Below are 19,049 nucleotides of genomic sequence, written 5' to 3'. Positions count from 1 at the left end.
ATTATTTTTTGTACTTTACTTTTGATCAGTTTTATCAATGTTATATTTTTGGTGTTTGAAAAGGATATATCTGAAAATTAGTAGCATCACCACATGTCCAAGTATACCAAATATTAGGCAACATAAAATGTACTGTGCTTAATCAGATCACCACTCCAGGAAACGAGAAAGGTCTATTTGTGTTTTAAACCCTAGGAAGTGAATTATTTTGAGTTCAAAATCCAACTGTTATTTTTTAAAATGATTCCTTTTGTTTTCCTTCAGAAAGTTATTAAAGTGTGTGGTTTTAAAAAATTGGTGCATGCCCCTCTCCACTTCCTTCTCCCTATATTAGCTCTACTTTTATGGGATGTTTCATGGGTCCTAATCTTTGTTTACATGAAGCGGTTCTCTCCTGTCATAAAGGAAATCTGTGCCTGTATGCTGGTGATTTGGGTGCATTCTAGAGTGAGTGCCTTCGCTGGCAATCACTGAGAACAAAGTGTGGCTGACGGGGGATGTTAATGAGGGGGCTCTAGAAGCCTGGTGTCCTAGTAGATCCTATGCAGAAGGTTGTTTCAGATCCACCTCTATTCTGGAGTGAGACCTTGAACTTCCTAGAAAAGGGACTTGTCACTTTTACGGGTGGTTTTGTTGACATTAGCTAGTTATTTCTCCAGCAAAGTCAGTTTATTTGGGAACAACAAAAGAATTGCAATTCAGTATATACAGTCTAATGGTAAACCATGTGCAAGTCCTGAGGAGCAAAGGAAGGGAACCTTTTTTATGGACTTGGGTGGGGCTGTTGTAAATGAAGAGTCCATTGGTGGAAACTGAAAGTCGAAAGTATTGTGACTTTTCATTGGCTGAGTTACTGCAGTCTCCAGTAGGCCGAGCTGTTACTGGGCAAGGAGGAATCTTTTCTTTCACTTACCAAGGTAGTGTAGTATCCTGTGGGAGGTGCAAGGTGCACCTTTTCCTGTTGGGGTCAGGGATCTGTGCTGAGTGACTTGGGTGGGAGAGTTCCCTCTTCTACTCCATTTTAAATGAGGTTTCTGTTTATTAATTTTCATAGCTTACTTATGAGGTTTTTGGCTCTTAGTTAAAGAGGTCTCTAAGTTGCCTGGTGGATTTGGTTCGGGAAATAGAAGTTGGTGGAGACCCGACACCCAGTCGGATTTTGCCCCTTGGCCAGGCTCTTGGTACTCAGCGGCTTAGTCTTCCTAACTGCAGAACCTTCCAAGGGAGGGCGGGGGTGACATCAGTTTCCCTCTGGGTGTGCTTCTGTTTCCGCTGGCCTCATTCCTCTTCACCCTATATCTCCTGACAGGCTCGGGGACCAGTTCTACAAGGAAGCCATTGAGCACTGCCGGAGTTATAACTCGCGGCTGTGCGCAGAGCGGAGTGTGCGTCTCCCCTTCCTCGACTCGCAGACCGGCGTGGCCCAGAACAACTGCTACATCTGGATGGAGAAGAGGCACCGAGGCCCAGGTGAGCCATGATACAGCTGGGAGGCGCACGTACTTGGGCTCCAGTTTGGGTGGAGGAGGAATAGAGCTCGTCTGGGAATCCCTGCCGTGCAGGTGGGGATGGGGAAGGCTGTACAGTGGGCTGGGATGCTTTCAGAAAACTCGACTACTTTTTCCGCTCTTGGCAGGTGTTCCAAGGATGGTGTGGGGATTCAAGCTGCATTGGCAGGGGAGGGGCAGGATGGTTAGCCCAAAAAGGGGGAAGGCTGACGACAGCTATTTTCATCTTTTACCCTTGTTAGTGTAGTTTAGTTATAAGCTGGGAATCTGCAGTCAGATCTGGGTTTGAGGCTTAGCATTGTCATCAAACCTCTCTCTCTCAGGTTCCTCATCTGTTAAATGGGGATGATCATAATACTTCAGGACTTTGTCAGGATGAAATGCAGTTATTTATTAAAAAAGCTCATGAGTTTAGCACACAGTATGTGTTCCATAAATGCTGGCTACTATTGTTGATACTACTATTACTATGATACTAGTCTTCTGGGTGCCAGAGAACAGAATAAAGACCAGCGGGTGGAGATTAGAGAGGCAGCTATCAGGAATGCAGTTTTCTGGTGCCGTATGGGTATATTTTAAAAACTTTATGTTAAGAAAAATTTCAAACCCGTCCCAAAGTGGAGAGAATGGTAAAATGAATCTCAATGTATTTACTTATCATCCAGCCTCAACAACAATTTATGGCCAGTCTTGTTTCATTTATACTCAGCTCCCATCTTCTTCCTTGACCTCAGGTTATTTCGAAGGAAATCCATGATGCATATTATTTTGTTTGTAAATGTTTCAGTATGTATCTCTAAATGTAAAGACTTAAACAACCCAACCAATAATAGCTATCAAAGCTCAAAGTTAACAGTAAGACTTTAATGTCATTAAATATTTGGTCAACATTTATTTCCTCCTGTAGTTTAAATCAGGATCCAAATAGAATACCTTCATTGCAATTGACTGATATGTCTCTTAAGTCTCTTTATATCCGTAGGTTCCTACCTCTCCCGTCCCCCCCACCCCGCCTCCCACCCCAGTGTTACTTGTGGAAGAAATTGTCTTGTTTGCACTGTAAGGTTTCCCAGAATCTGGATTTTCTGACTGCATCACCATGGTGTTATTCCTGTGAATTGTGGTTTGGTCTAGAGACTTGATCAGATTTAGGTTCAATTTTGGGGCAAGAACAATTCCTAAGTGGTGGTGTGTATTTTCATCAGGAGGCTTGTACAGTCTGGTTATCTCTCTTTTTCTGATGTTAGCAGCCCTTGATGATAATTGCCTAGATCCTTTATGTCATTAAGAGTCACAACAAGGTGACATTTGATTTGAGGCTATCATTATTTCTTCATTTATTAGCTCTATAACTTCTATAAAGAAAAACATCTCATTAAAATTTTGGTTTTTGTTAGGTATAGTTCACATATGAAAGGCAGGAAAAATAATTCCCCCCTTTATTTACCAGTTTTCAAAATGAGTTTGTTCCCTAGAATTCTCCAAAGATGATCAATAAGTTATTATTTAAAAAAAAATACTATCATGTATTCCCAGATTTAAACATATTGGATGCATTTTTATCTGCTGTAGCTATTATTCTGATTTATGCTTAAGTTGTTCCTTCTTTGGCCAGTAGGGGTTTTGGCCAGCGCTTGTATTTTGAAACAACTCCACGAGTAATTTCTGATAGCTTTCTTGCTATCCTACTATGAGGACAAATGTTTCAGGCTCATCGTATGCACTTACTGTCCCTAGACCTGCAATTAGCTATTCGCTAAGAAACTCTTGTTTCCTTTTTTGTAGGAAATATTATTTAGATACCATAGCTGGTGGTACTCATCCATCCTGGGTTGGTCATAATTTCTAAGACTTTGCAGTGAGCAGAACTAAGAAATATAATTTTTCTTTTTTTAAAGATAGAATACATTATGAAATTATACTGTTGTTTCTCATTCGGTTCACTTTTACACAGCTTTTACTTAACTATCTTAATTCTGTATCTCCTTTCACACCAAAAAAAATTCTGGCTCTTAATGATGCCAACATAATTGCCTATTCGCTTTACCTCACAATATATGTACAACAGTATCATAAAAAAATAAGATTGCTGAAAATGGTTTAAAATTTTTCTTTTTGTTGGTAGGGTATTTCCTATTAAAAATGTAGAATCAAATTACTGTGTTTTAAGGTCACTTGAAATAATTCCTTTGTGTAGTTGTGCTACTAACTCAGTTAAAACATTTAGGTTTATTTGTTTCATTTTGCTTTCCCTATTTTAGGTATTGTGTGTGTGTGTGTGTGTGTGTGTATGGAATTTTATATAATTTCTTTGTATTTTTAATTAACGTTTTAATTTGAAGTAATTATGGATCCATAGGAAGTTGCAAACATAGTACAGAGACATCCCTTGAACTCTTCACTCAGTTTCCCCCAGTGGATACATCTTACATAACTATAGTACAATACCAAACCAGAAAATTGACATTTGTAATAAAATGTGTATGCATAATTCTATGCCATTTTATCACATGTATACATTTGTGGAAGCATCACCACAATCAACATACAAAAAAATTATTCCATCACCAAAAAGATCTTCCTGTTACTACTCTGTTATAGTCACACCTATTTCTCCCTCTTATCATTTAAATCTCTTTATCCTTCCCCATTTATAATATACTGTCTTAAACATGTATTTTACATACGTTGAAAACCACATCAGATAGTATTATAATTTTTTTTCAACTATCAAACATAATTTTAAAAATTTGAGAAGTATCTATTGTATTTACTCATATTTTTACTCTTGTTCTTCCTTCCTGATATTCCTGATATATAAATAAAGTTTCCTTTATATTTTAAAATAATTCCTACTGATTAAAGACTTCGTTTAGCCTTTCTTTTAAAGTATGTCTACTTGTTCCAACTTCTCAGTTTTCCTTTATTTGAGAATGTCTTGATTTTTTTCCCCTTTATTTGTGAAGGATATTTTTGCTGGACATAAAATTTTGGGTTGACAATCCTTTTATTTTAGCACTTGAAAAATGTTTTGGTACTTCCTTTAGGCATCCATGGTTTGTAATGAGAAATCTATTGCCATTCAAATTGTTTCCCCTTGTAAGGGAGGTGTCATTTCTTTCTGTTTGCTTTTGAGATTTTTTGTCTTTAGTTTTCAAAAATTTGATTTTGATGTGTTTTGGTGTGGGCTTCTTTGGGTTTATCCTTTTTGGAATTCACTAAGTTTCTTGAATCTGTAGGTTTATGTCTTTTGCCAAATTTGGAAAAATTTCAGCCATTATTTCTTACAATACATTTTCAGCCCCACTCCCTTCTGGGACTTCACTGACACAAATGTTAGATCTTGTTATAGTCCCACGAGTCCCCCAGGCTTTAAATTTTTTTTTTTTTCAGTCTACTTTCTCTCTGTTGCTCAGATCAGGTGATTTATTGTTCTCTCATCAAGTTCACTACTACTTCTATCCTCTGCATTCTGCTGTGGAGCCCATCTGATGAGGGTTTTTGGGTTTTTTTTTTTTTTTAATTGTGTGCTTGGGTTCTAAAATTTCCATTTAGTTCTTTTTATTTTTTATTTCTTTGCTGAAACTTTGTTTTTTTTTTTCATTTGTTTCAAGTGTTTATAATTATTCATTGAAACATTTTTGTAATGCCTGCTTTAAAATCCTTGTCATATAATTCTGAGGTTTATGTCAGTTCAGTGTTAGTATCTATTGTCTTTTCTTTTTCGAATTGAGATTTTCCTGATTCTTTGTATGAGTGACTGCTGGACATTTTGGCCATAATATCGTGAGACTCCAGATTTTATTTAAGTTTTCTGATGAAACTGCGCTGGTGGGGGAAAGGGGTTGCCCCTCATTATAGTCACATGGATGTGGAAGTTTGGGTTCTCCACTCAGGCTCTGTTGACACCCTGATAGGGGAGGAACATCTCATTATCACTGGGTGCAGGTAGGGGGTCAGGCTCCCCACTACGCCTCCACCGTTACTACCCTAGCGGAAGTGTGCCTCATTATTCCCCACGTGGCCTCTACCAACACCATGGGGTGTCATCTTCTCACTCAGCTTTCTCTGACACCAATCCAACAAAGATATTAGGATGCCCTGCTAGGCTGTCCTTTTCTTGGTCCTTTGGCTAGAAAGAGCAGGATTTTATTGGGGGTTTTCAAATCTCATTTGTTGCTGCTTCTGGATTATCAGCTTTGCTAGAATCTAGTCTGGGATACATAAGGCAAAAGAAAAAAAAAAAAAAAGAACCCAGAGAACTTGGGTCCAAAAGTCCCTAGTTGGTTTACCTTTTAGTATCTTATTTATGTTGTGTAAACAATATCTAGGCATTTTAGTTGTACTTAGTGGGGGGAATATGGAAGAATATATCTACCCTATCTTTCCAGAAGCAAAATTCTGTGAGTTACTTCTTCATTTAAGAAAATAAACAGCTTTATTGCAGTATAATTGATATACAACGAACACATATTTAACATGTACAATTTGATAAGTTTTGACATGTACATACCTCTGAAACCATCACAACAATCAAAATAACATATCCATAATGCTCAAGTGTCCTGTGTCCCTTGAAATCCCTCCTTCCTGCCCTTTCACCAGCCTGCACCTTTCATTACTCCCTCCCTACTAGGCAACCACTGATTTTCTTCTAATATTGGAATCATGCAGTATGTACTTCATATTTTTGATGAGGTTGGGTTCTGACTTCTTTCACTCAGAATAATTATTTTGAGATCGCCCATGTTTTAGCATGTATCAGTAAGTCATTCCTTTTTATGCTGAGTAGTAGTCATCATATGGCTGTATCATTGTATCCATTCACCTGTTGATAGACATTTGGATTTGTTTCCAGTTTTCGGCTATAATAAATAAAACTGCTATGAATGTTTGTGTACAAATCTTTGTATGGACATATACTTTCATTTCTCCTGGGTAAGTACCTAGGAGTGTAATGACTGGATCATAAGGGAGGTGTATGTTTAACATTTTAAAAAACCATTTTTCAAAGTGGTTGTACCATTTTACATTGATTCCAGCAATGCAACACTTGGTTTAGTCAGCTTTTTAAAGTCTTAGCCATTCTAACAGTTATATTACTGGTCTCACATTGTGATTTTACTTTGCATTTCCATAATTAGTAATGTTGTTGAGCATCTTTACATATACTATTTGCCATCCATGTATGTTCTTTGGTAAAGTGTTAAAGTCTTTCATCCATTTTAAAATTAGTTTGCTTGTTTTGTTATTATTAAAATTTTATATTTCTATATATGCTAGATATAAGACCTTTATCTGAGAAATGCTTTGCAAATATTTTCTCCCAGCTTTTGGCTTTTCTTTTCATTAATAGTATCTTTCGAAGAGCAGATATTTTAAATTTTATCAAATTTTTATTTTATGAATTGTGATTTTGTTGTATCTAAGAAATTGTTGCCTAACCCGGACCAAGGTTTTCTCTCTATCTCTCTCTTTTTTTTTTTTTTACTAGAAGTTTTACGATTGTGGTTTTATATTTAGTGTATGAGCCCCTTTGAATTAATTTTTTAACAGTGTAAGATACAGATTAAAGTTTATTTTTCTGTAGATAGATATCCAATTGTTCCAGCATAATTTGTTGAAAAGACTAGCCTTTCATCACTGAATTACTATTGTATATTTGTCAAAAATTAAAAGTCTTCATGTATGTGGATCTATTTCTGGACTTTCAATTCTGTTTCACTGATTTATTTGTCTGTTTTTACACTAATATCTCACTGTCTCGATTATTGTAGTTTTATCATACATCTTAAAATCAGGTGGTGTTAGCCCTCCAAATTGTCCTTTTTCTAAGATATTTTGGCTTTTTAGGTCCTTTGTAACTCCACATGAATTTTACAGTTTGTCATTTTCTACAAAAAGTCTGCTGGGATTTTGATTGGAATTGTATGGAATCTGTAAATCAGTTTGGGGAAAATTGACAGTTCTCAATGTTGAATCTTCTAGTCCATAAATATAACATACATTCTTATTTATTAATGTCTTCTTTAATTCTTCCCTTCATACCCGTGTACAGGTCTTTCACATTTTGTCTGATTTATCTCTAAATACTTGAAATTTTTGATGCTATTGTAAATGGATTTTAAAAAATTTAAATTTCTGATATTTCTTTGCTAGTATACAAAAATGCAATTAATTTTGTACATTCATCATGTGTCCTGCAATCTTGTTATGCCCATTTATCAGTTCTAGGAGCTTTCAATAGATTGCAGAGCATTTTCTACATTGTTGATTATGTCATTAGTGAATTAAGAAAATTTTATTTTCAATATAGATGAGTTTTATTTTACTTGTCTATTGCACTGGCTAGAATGTTTAGTACAATATTAAGTAAAAGTCGTGAGAGTGGATATCTTTATGTTTTTCCTGATCTTAAATTAAGGTGAAAGCATTCATTGTTTCATTATTAAGCATGGTGTTAGCTATAGGTTTTTTGTGGTCACTATCAGATTACTAATTTGAGAGTTTTAAATCAGGAGTGGATATTGGATTTTGTCAACTGATTTTTCTTAGCCTATTGAGATGATCATATGATTTTTCTTTTGTGGTTTGTTAATACGATGAATTATACTAATTGAGTTTTGAATGTTAAACTAACGTAGCATTCTAGGATAAACCCTACTTTGTCATGACGAATTATCCTTTTATATATTTTCAAATTTGCTTTGCAAATATTTTGTTAGTTTCATATGTGTTTATGAGATATTGATCTATAGTTTTCTTGTGTCTGTATGGTTGAGTTTCAGGGTGATGTTGGCCTTATATATGAGTTGAGAAGTATTCCCTAATTTTCAGTTTTCTAGAAGGATTTATTTAGAATTGATATTTCTTTTTTAAATGTTTTGAGCATTTACTAGTGAATCCATCTGGACTTGGCAATTTCCCTGTGGGAATGTTTTTAAGTACAAATTTAATATCTTTAATAGATATAGGGCTTTTCAGATTATCCTTTTCATCTTGAGTGAGCCTTGGTAGCTTGCAACTTATAAGGACTTTTTTTTATTTCATCTGAGTTGTGAAAATTAATTTTTCATACTATTATCCATTTAATGTCTGTAGAATCTTTAGTGGTACATCATTTTTGTGTTGTTGTTGTTAAGTTTAATAGACATTTATTTCTTTAGTCAAACAACCTCTACAAACAAAATAAATGGTTTAAGATTTTTGAATGGAAAGGAATTTAGGTCTCAGGAAATTTTTTGAGTCTACTATATGTTTTCTAAAAATCATTTAACTGAGTCTTTTAAGATCCCTGATGGCTATGGCCAAACGAAAAGGCAATTCCTTATATTGGTAACTTGAATTTTCTTTTTTACATGATCAGTCTGACTAAAAGTTTATCAATTTCATTGACCTTTTCAAAGAAATAGCTTTTGGTGTAATAGATTTTCTTAATTTTTTTCTTTTTATTTTATAATTTCTCTGATCTTTCTTTTTTCTTTTTTCTGTTTATTTTGGATTTAATTTGCTCTTCTGTTTCTCATTTCTTAAGGTAGACACCAAGATCATTCATTGCTTTCCGATCTTTTTTCTACTATAGGCACTTTTAAATATAATTTATAAATACAAATACTACTTTAGCCTTATTTCACAAAGTTTGGCATTGGGTTTTCATTTGCATTCAATTCACAATATTTACTAATTTCCCTTTTGGTTTCTTCTTTACCCATGGATTATTTAGAAGTGTGTTATTTATTTCCATACATTTGGGGGATTTTCCAAAGATATACCTGTTATTTATTTCTAATTTAATTTTTTATGGTCAGAGTATACTTTGTATGACTTGAATCCTTTTAAATTTACCAAGACTTATTTTATGGACATAATATGGTATGTCTCGGATAAATATTTTCTTTGGTCTGAAAAGAATATGTATTTTCCTGCTGTTGGAATTTTCCGTAAATATGAATTAAATCAAGTTGATTGGTTGCTCAAATCTTCTATATCTTTACTGGTTTTTTTTTGTCTTTGTTCTATTAATTATCAACAGAGAGTATTGATAATTTTGACTTTAATTGTGAGTTTGTCTATTTCTCTTTATAATTCTATTAGTTTTTGCTTCATATATTTTAAAGCTCTCTTTAGGTGCGTAAACATTTTTTTTTAAGGTGAGGCGGCCTTAAAAATCTGTAACCTCACAGATTTCAAGAACCTTATCAGTTCATAATCCCTAATTTTTTATTTTTTATGCCTATAGTACCTGGTCTTCCTAGGTGGTCTCCCATCTAAGTACTAACCAGGACTTGACCCTGCTTAGCTTCCGAGATCAGACAGGATTGGGCTTGTTCAGGGTGGCATGGCTTAGGTTTTTGAAAGATATTTTTTGCTGAAGATTTTTATCTCCTCTTGATAAATCGATCCCTTTATCATTAGGTAATGACCTTGATCTCTACTAGTATTATTTATTCTGAAATCTACTTTCTTTGATATTAATATAGGCATACTCTCTTTTTTATTTTTATTAGTGTTAATTAACATGGTGTATCTTTTTCTATTCTTTTACTTTTAATCTATTTAGATCTTTAGGTTAAAGTTTTTTTTTTAAAAATTTTTATAGGCAATATATAGTCGTGTCTTGCTTTTTTAATGTAATGTGACAATCTGCTTTAAAAATTGTTTAAAACATTTACATTTAATGTGATTATTGTTTTAGTTAGGTTTAAATCCGTTATTTTGCTGTTTCCTATTTATCTTTTTGTTCCTTTTTGCCCTCATTTTCCTTTTTCGAGGGCATTAATAGAATTTTTTATGATTCCATCTTATTCCCTCTATTGGCTTATGAATTACGATTCTTTGTTATTTTAGTGATTGCTTAGTGTTTACAGTATACATCTTTAATAACAGTTTACCTTCAAGTGATATTTTACTACTTCATGAACAGTATAAGAACTCTAGAATGGTACTGTGGTAAACAAAGTAATGCCCTCCTACCCTAGGGATGTCCACATCTTAAACTAGGAACCTGAGAATATGTTACCTTACATAGAAAACGGGACTTAGTTGATGTGATTATATTAAGGACATTGAGATGAGATTATTCTACATTGTCCAGATGGGCCCAATGTAATCATAAGGGCCTTTATCAGAGGCAGGCAAGAGAGTCAGAGTCAGAGCAGGAGATGTGACCACAGAAGCAGAAGTTGGAGTGATGCGATGGAGGAAGGGGCCACAAACCAAAGAATGTAGGTGGCCTGTGACAAGATTTTTATTTTTATTTTTTATAGGCAAGGAAATAGATTCTCCCCCGGTCTCCAGAAGAACTGCAATTCTGCTGACACCTTTAGCTCAGTGGCACTGATTTTGGCCTTCTGACTTATAAGATAGCAAATTGGTATTGTTTTAAGCCTGTTAGTTTGTGGCAGTTTATTAGAGCAGCAATAGGAGACTATATGTGTACTTTTATTTTTCCTTTATCGAGCTTTGTATAATTGTTGTAATATATTTTATTTTTGCATGTGGCATAAATCTCATACTATATTGTCATTATTTTTGTTTAGGCAGTCATCTTTTAAAAGTTTTAAATAATAATAAGAAGATCTTATATAATTATTCATGTGCTGAACCATTTCTGATGCTCTTCATTCCTTCGTGCAGGTCCATATTTAGATCTGTTATCGCTTTTTCTCTCTGTAAAGGATTTCCTTTAACACTTCTTGTAGTATGTGTCTACTGATGATTAATTCTTTCAACTTTTGTATGTCTGAAAATATCTTTAGTTTGCCTTAGGTTTTCGAAAGATATTTTTTGCATACAATCTAGGTGTACAAGTGTTTTGCTTTTCTTTTCAGTACTGCTGTGATGGTGAACCACTATTTTCTTGCTTTCATTGTTTCTGATGAGAAATCATTCTTATCTTTGTTCCTTCCTATGTAATATAGCTCCTTTTTCTGGCTACTTATAACGTTTTCTCTTTAATCACTGTTTTAGGGCAATTTCAGTTATGATATACGTTGTTATAGTTTTCTTCATATTTCTTGGGCTTAGGTTTGTTGAGCTTCTTAGGTTGCAGGTTTACATTTTCATCACATTTTGAAATTTCCAGCCATTAGTTCTACCAATATTTTTCTTCCCTCCTCTCTCTTTCGGGGCCTCTGATCATTCATATATTAGCTGTTCGAAGTTGTCCCACTACTCACTATGCCATTCTTCTTTTTTAAAAATTCTCTTCCCCATGGGTTTCATTTTGAATAGTTTCTATTGCTGTGTTTTCAAGTGCTAATATTTTATTCTGCAATATCTAACCTGACATTTATCTCATCCAGTATGTTTTTTTTTTAAATCTCACATTATAGTTTTCATTTCTAGAAGTTAAATGTGAATCTTTAAAAACATTCTGTTTTTGCTTAACTTTTGAGCACGTAGAATATAAATAATAACTGTTTTAATGTTTTTGATGCTAATTCTAACATAAGTTTCAGTTCTGGTTTGTTTTCAATTGATTCATTTCCCCCCTCATTTTAGGTTGTATTTTCTACCTTCTTTACATGCCTTGTAATTTTAGATAGGGTACCAGACATTGTGAATTTTACCTTTGTGGTTTATATATTTTTTATTCCTATAAATGTTTGGAACTTTGTTTTGAGACAGTCAGGTTACTTGGAAACTGATCCTTTCTCATCTTGCTTTTTAGATTTCTTAGGTGGAACTGGAGCAGTGCTTACTTTAGGACTAATTATTCTCCACTAGTGAGGCAAGACCCTCCTTCCTCTCTACTCTATCCCGTACTCCACGAATCATGAGATTTTTGCAACTTGCTGGTAGGAACAGACTATTCCCTGCCCCTTGTACTCACCAGGCACTGTTACTTCTATTCTTACCAGATGGTTCTTTCCTCAGAATTGAGTAGTTTCCTCACAGGCATGCACTGATCAGTCCTGAGATGAATGCACCAAGGAGACTCTCGGTGGATCTCAACACTTCTTTCTCTGTGCAACTGCTCAGCTCCACCTGCATCCTTCCTTCAGTTACCGTCTGGAAACTTTCTCAAGGCAGTAAGCTGTGCAGTCACGGGGCCCATTTTGTTCGTTACCCGTGTCTGAGGAATCACTGTCCTTCATTGCTTGATGTCCATTATCTTAAAAACTTTCGTTTCATTTTTTCCCCTTCTCTTCTGGTTTCAGGTGGGAGAGTAAATCTGGTCCTCGATACTCCGTCTTAGCCAGAAGCAGATGTTTCCCTTTTTATTTTAATTTAGTTGAACTTTATAATCACATAAAATATTTACATGGTTCTAAAGTCAAATCTATAAAGCACAGTATATTCAGAGAGAGTCTAACTCTGTCTTATTCTTTTACCCCGTTTCTTTCTTCTTTCTATAGGCAACTTTTTCTTCTTTTTCTTGTCACTGTTATTTTGTTTTGCTCTTTCTATAATTATCTTTTTTTTTTTTTTTAGTTTTTGGTTTATCTTTACATATATCAATATTTGTATATATGTGTATATCCTTATTTGTTAGATAAATGATAGTATATTATATACAATATTTTCCACCTTGCTTTTTTTCACTTAACAATATATTCCATTGCAACGTATACCTACCTACCCCCCCCCTCTCTCTCTCTCTTCCCCCCTTTCTCCCTCCCTCCCTCCCTCCCTCCCTCAACAGCTTTATAATAGTCCATTGTGTGGATATGCTATTGTTTATTCAACCAGGTCCCTATAGATGGATATTAGATTGTTTTCAGTCTTTTTCTAGTATTGAAAATACTACAGCAAATATACATTTTTGTATTTTTGCATGTGATATAGATTACTAGAAGTGGGAATGCTGGGTAAACAGACAAATACATATAATTTTGCTTGTTATGCCAAATTCTCTTTCATAGGGTGGCTCCGTTTTGCATTTTCACCAGTGACGGGTGAGATGGGTAGGCATATTTCTAACAGAATTTTTAACAGTGCAGTAGAATGCTTCATTGAAGGATGATAACTAGAATTATTGAAACAGGCGAAGGGAGAGACTTTTATCTGGGATATTGGAGAGACAATTTTTGTATCAGGTATGAGTCAGAGCCAATAACTTCTAAGCTTCCTCCTCACATTATAATCCTATTATTCTTTAAAAAAAATGCTATGATGGATTTAGAAAGTATGTCTTGGTGGTTTATTTGATTCTCTACACATTTTATATGCCTTACTACAGTGCTTTTACATTACCAGGACACATTTTCCATGAGCAGTTTTAGTTGGTGATGTGGTAAGAAAGGAAAAATAAATTTTACAAGAAGTGGCTTGGTGGGCGGGTAGGCTTGGGGCTCTCTTTTGGTGTGGGGAGCCTGCGGTGTGTGGGCAGCAATGGGATGGCTCAGTGGGAATTAGATAGGATAGTGGAGAGGTTTTGAGTGTGGGCTGTGGCCTAGAGTACCCTTAGGAGCTGTATGATCCTGAGCCAGTTATTTAATCACTGTTAGCCTCACTGCCGTCCTTTAAATGTATCATAGGGTTGTTGGCACAATGTGATAACAGTGAAGTGCTAGTCTATCACAGAGGAAGAGCTCAATAAATGTTAGCTATTGTTACTGTTTCAGCTTTTGAGTGTGGTGGGACCAATGAAGGGTTTGGGAACCCCTGGGCTAGAAGAGAGGCAGGCAACATTCTGGATTTGAAGTCTACCTTACCAGGGAAGTCTTGGAACATGGGACACTGGAGAAAGCTCATGGAGAAGAATGGGAGAGCAGGCAGGAAGGGGATTGTTGGTGAACCAGATAGAGAGGCATGTGAAATACTGGGGTATGGTGCCAAGCACCCAGGACTCTAAACTTTCAGAGAGGAGAAAAGGCACCATGGCCTGGGATGGTTCAGGGGTGCTTCACTGAAGAGGTGGTCCATGAAGTCAGGGCAGCTGTTAAATAAGCCAAGAGAGAAGTGGAGGGTAGAGCACCAAGAAATGATATAGGTATACGAGTTTGTGAAATACAACTTTCCCATTCTTCAGTCCTTACTGAGGGGCTTATTACTCAACCCTCCAGTTCTGTAGAGTTGGTTCAAATTGGCATTTTCGACCACAAACATTAACAAAGCACCCGTTATGCACTGGGCCCTGGGAATATAAACATGAGCAAGATTTGATCTAGTGTAAAGTTCCTTATGTGGGAATTTTTCAAACTACAACCATTTTGGTGGATCTCTGATATTGTGGTTCAGTAAAATTAGGTTGGAGCCCAGGCGTTTGTCCTTTTGAATAACTCCTGGTGCAGTTCTGATGCCCAGACTTGGTGAAGAACCCCTGGCTTATGAGCTGGTGCAGTCACTGCCTCTTTCCTCTAACTCCCATTTCCTCTAGTTCCTTGGTCTCTCAGTTGGCTCTCCTTCATACACAAGAAGGTGGATAGGATGGATGGTTGGGATGCAGAGAATATCCACTTTTGGGACAGAAGGTGAACAAATTGGCGTAAGTTACTGGAAAGTAGGTTTTGATTCAGAAGAAGGGTAGGCCGACAGCAGGAAGTCTGTCCTGTGAATTAATGAGTTTTCCATTGCAAGGAAGGTTCAGTGGCAGCTATGGGTCCACTTCTTGGAGATGCTGCAGGGACGGCCCTTCCCTGAGTGGGCTCGAACTGTCACTGCTCAGCTCTGGTTGGGGAAGAAGAGGTTATTACACTTCATCTTTTCAAATTCTTTTCTATCCCATATCATTTTACCAACTGTTTTCTTATCCTATTTCATCTTCTGAAGTTTTAATAGCTCATGATGTGTCCGTCAAAGATGCTCATGACACTAAGAATTCACCTGCTGAACTTGGGTGATGCCGGTAGCAAGCAATTTGTCTGGCCGTCTGCTGATCATACAGGCATCAAATCCGTCATGCCGAATTGTTCTGTGGAGCCAGCTCCCCACCAACCCCCCTTCCCCTCAAGTGTGTGAATTCCTATGTGTGTGTCTCTGTGTGTTATTCCTGCACTTGGTATTGTAACTAGACTTGCAGCTCAAAGTAACAGAAAAGCCTTTTGCTTAGTGGGATATGTGAATGAAGGGATAGCTGTGGCGTGGTTCCCAGGGCGGACTGATCTCCCCGCTTGTCTCCCACCTCCTTTTTCCTCTCCATATCCTCCCAGCCCCGGGCTCAGTCCTTCAGCTTAATTTACCATGCGGCAGCTGTGAATCCAACTTCCTCCTCCATCTACAACACACACACACACACACACACACACACACACACACACACGAACTTTGAGTTATGTGCCTCCTGTTCTAATGAGATAAACAACATAATTCTCACGGGACTCTGCTCGTCTCTCCATAAGTGGAACTCCAGGGCTGAATGCATTGGCCCTGTAAAGGCACTCTGGTGCCAGCCAGCCTATGGAGGAAGTCAAAGAAGTGGGGCAGGACCCCCCAGAAAGTTCTTGGGGTCATTTGCTTGTTGAGACAAGGTGGAGTCAAAGCAGACCTCAAAGGGAGGCCTGTTTCTAGTTTTATGGCTGAAGCAGCAAAGAGAAATTTGGACATGCAGGGTGGGGGGTCTTGTCATGCACATGGACATGGAGTCCAGACTCATCTAAGTCAGTTAACTCATAATAATTAATTGACGTTTGTACAAGGCTTCATGATTATAAAGGGCTTTTTCTTGAATATAAGCTAATCCCCATGACAGTCCTTGTAAGGTAGGTGTTATTAACGCCCTTGCAAGTGAGGAAGATAGGCTCAGGAAGGTGTGATATTTTTCAAGATGACAGGGAATGGTGGTGTGAGGATTCATGTGCTCATCCTCTACACCGACTGACCGGAGAGCTTCTCCAATCTATTGCGGAAAGTGAAAGAATGAAATAAAAACGGTCCCCTCTTCTGGACATTCAAATTACTTACTAAAATGGACTCTCCCAGGAGAGTGGACCTGCAGCTACAAGCCAAATGTCCTGAGGCTGCCTTCATGTTGCTGACCAACTAGTACAGTGACTGCATTCTCAAGGACGACATAGGACCTGGAAAAATGCTGACAATTTTGACCTCCTGTCGCTTTGCTGGTCTGGACCAATACCTTCTCCCTCACCTGTTTATGGTCAGGTTGGAAATACCAGGAAGCAGTCTATGGGGCAAGAAGGAGCCTGAGGCACAGAGACTGCCATGCCGGGGTGGGTGCTGGGCTCAACTATGAGCCTACTTTCTGGGGTCCCTCTTGGATGGCTTGGATGTGGGTAGATGAGTCCCCTGGAGCATGGAACAACAGGTCATTCACTTCCTTCACTTCAGATTCTGATTTAGCTTTGGTTGAACTTATTTGGTAAGTATTTCTTCCCAAATATTGGGGATACCTGAAATGGACATACATCCTGGATCTTATAAAACTGGTAGGAGAGTCTGTCTAGTAAGCAGGCAATTAATGATGACTCCTTGGGGGAAACACCAGGAATCTTGGGATGTCACAGGGAAGGCCATTAAGCCAACCTTGTGGTAGATTCGAGAGAACTTCCAGACAGTAACTAGGTGATGCTTTAGACATCCAGAGGTTCTTGGTCAGACATGGGAACAATCTAGAAGGTTCTTAAAAACGAATTGCCCAATTTCCTCACCTACCTACATTCAGATTGGGTAGGTCTGGTATGAATTTTTGGTGTTGGTGTTATAAGGAAATTCTTCAGGTGAACTTTGGTTTTAGCCTGGATTAAGAACCATGAACCTAAGATGAATGGAGATTGGTAGGACTAGTTATGAGACATGGAGGAGCAGGTCAGCTCTTGTACTTGGCTTTTTGCTGGGATCCTGGAGAGCACCAGCCCAAGAGCTGGCCAAAACTTTTGGAAGGGACCTAGAATTAGTGCACTCATTCAGGAATTATAAGGTCTGAGACAGACAGTATGGTCCTGGACTAAATCACCCCATAAACATTAAGCTATTCCCATTGATGCCTTCCCTCAAAGGAGAGGTCAAAACTGGATCTCACGTGGGAGGGAGAGCAATCTTACTTCATCTGATTCGTTTGGGCTTCTATAAATTGGCACAAGTCCAGTTCTCAGAGCTCAGGGAGCTCAGAGTTTTGAAATCCTTCTACTATGCAGAAGCTCATGAAAGTACCAACAAAATCAAGTATTATGTATTCTTGGACGTGACGAGCCTTTAGGTCATAACAGCAGAGATTTTTTTCTGGAGCCTCTAGGCTCCATCGCCCTTCATGTTTTCTAAGAATCAGAAGGAGAGGGGAAGGGACTTTCCATTTGTTCACAGCCTCGTGACCTGTGAGAGCAGCTTTGTAATGAAAAATAAAACAGCTCATAAAGAATTCGAAAATTTTGGTTCCTTTGGTGCTAGAATGGTTGCCTCTGCTTTGGAACCAAACGAGTAAGTGGGTAGTGATGACTAGTAAAAATGAAAAACGAATGAATGGGCATACAGCAAGGAAACTGTTGTTCATTTTCTCTGCAAAAGGTAAAAGGAAAAATAAGCCAGTTTCCTTCTTGACTTTTAAAGGCCCCCAAGAGCCAGACAAATGGGAATAGAATCCCAATGCTTTCTGAACCCCATGGTTAGAGGCTTAGGAAGTAACCCTCTCATGTGAGGCTACCTGCATCTAACAGTTGTCACATATCACATTGATCCACAGAAGATGGAATCCAATGAAAGTAGAACTGGAGTTCATTCATTCATTCATTCATTCAGCAGATATTCTGTTCGATTCTTCTGTGCGTCAGGCAAAGTTCTGGTTCTAGGGATGCTGACGTGAACAAGACAAAGCCCCTGTCATTGCTAGGCTTTTCGCTTCAGCAGGGTGGGTTGGTTGGCGTGCTGGTTTGTTTTGGGGTGCATTAGGCAGTCTTTTTAGTCTGCAAATCACCTAACCAGTCTTAAGCCCTTCTCCTTCTCCCCTCAGCCTCTACCCCCTGTCCTTTTCTCTGGGAATAGACCATCTAGTGTGCGGAGTCCACGTTCCTTCGAGGCCTCTGGTTGCCACACTGTGTGTCAGTCATCGGAGCCACAAGAGTGTTGCCCGATGAGCAAGAAGAGTCCTCATAGATTACTTGGCATGACAGATGATGCTGCTGTTATGGACCTTTGGTGCTGAAGGCCAAATCTAGATGGTGACTCTTGTTGGGAGACAGTGTGTTGTACAAGCCCAGCCACAGGACTGTCCATTTCTTTCTGTAAGGCCCGGTCAGATGGGCAGGGATATACAGGTATGCTGGCTCTCTAGGCATGGAGCCTGGTCACCAGAGCAGGCTTAGATTCTGATGGGGGTTATACAGGGCTCCCTTTGGCTTCTGTGAGCTGCCAACGGCTAGCAGTGGGTAGAGGAAGCCAGTAGGTAGGAGATCTGGCTTCTCAATCCTGTTTCTTTGTAATGTTTTCCAATCTAGGCTGCCCATAGATAGGCAGACTGACTTCTGCTGCTCCACCTTGATGGGAACCTGCTTGACCTGGACAGAGAGATAGTTGATGGGCAGTAGCTGGAGATCCACTGCTTTGGAAATACTGCAGTGAGGTTGAATTTGGAAAGGTCTGTCTTGTGGTCCGCAGGTCCCTTTGATCTTCTCTTTAGGTCAGGAGAAAGAACCAGCTTCGGTAACA

The 19,049-nt window shown here is 37.9% G+C and overlaps 1 protein-coding gene across 9 annotated transcripts in view; it reads left to right on the top strand.

The window, feature by feature from the left end:
• DPF3 (double PHD fingers 3) overlaps positions 1-19,049 on the top strand; it is a 245,508-nt gene that overhangs the window by 94,336 nt on the left and 132,123 nt on the right. For all 9 annotated transcript variants that reach the window (XM_036218138.1, XM_036218137.1, XM_036218141.1 and 6 more), the window contains exon 2: positions 1,310-1,470. In XM_036218138.1, the coding sequence (XP_036074031.1) occupies positions 1,310-1,470 (161 nt within the window). The remainder of the gene's footprint in view (positions 1-1,309; positions 1,471-19,049) is intronic.

The sequence above is a fragment of the Rousettus aegyptiacus genome, unplaced genomic scaffold, assembly GCF_014176215.1.
Source record: "Rousettus aegyptiacus isolate mRouAeg1 unplaced genomic scaffold, mRouAeg1.p scaffold_m13_p_3, whole genome shotgun sequence".
Classification (NCBI taxonomy): Eukaryota; Metazoa; Chordata; class Mammalia; order Chiroptera; family Pteropodidae; genus Rousettus; species Rousettus aegyptiacus.
Note: the sequence above shows the minus strand (reverse complement) of the source record. Positions and strands in the feature narration are given on the sequence as shown.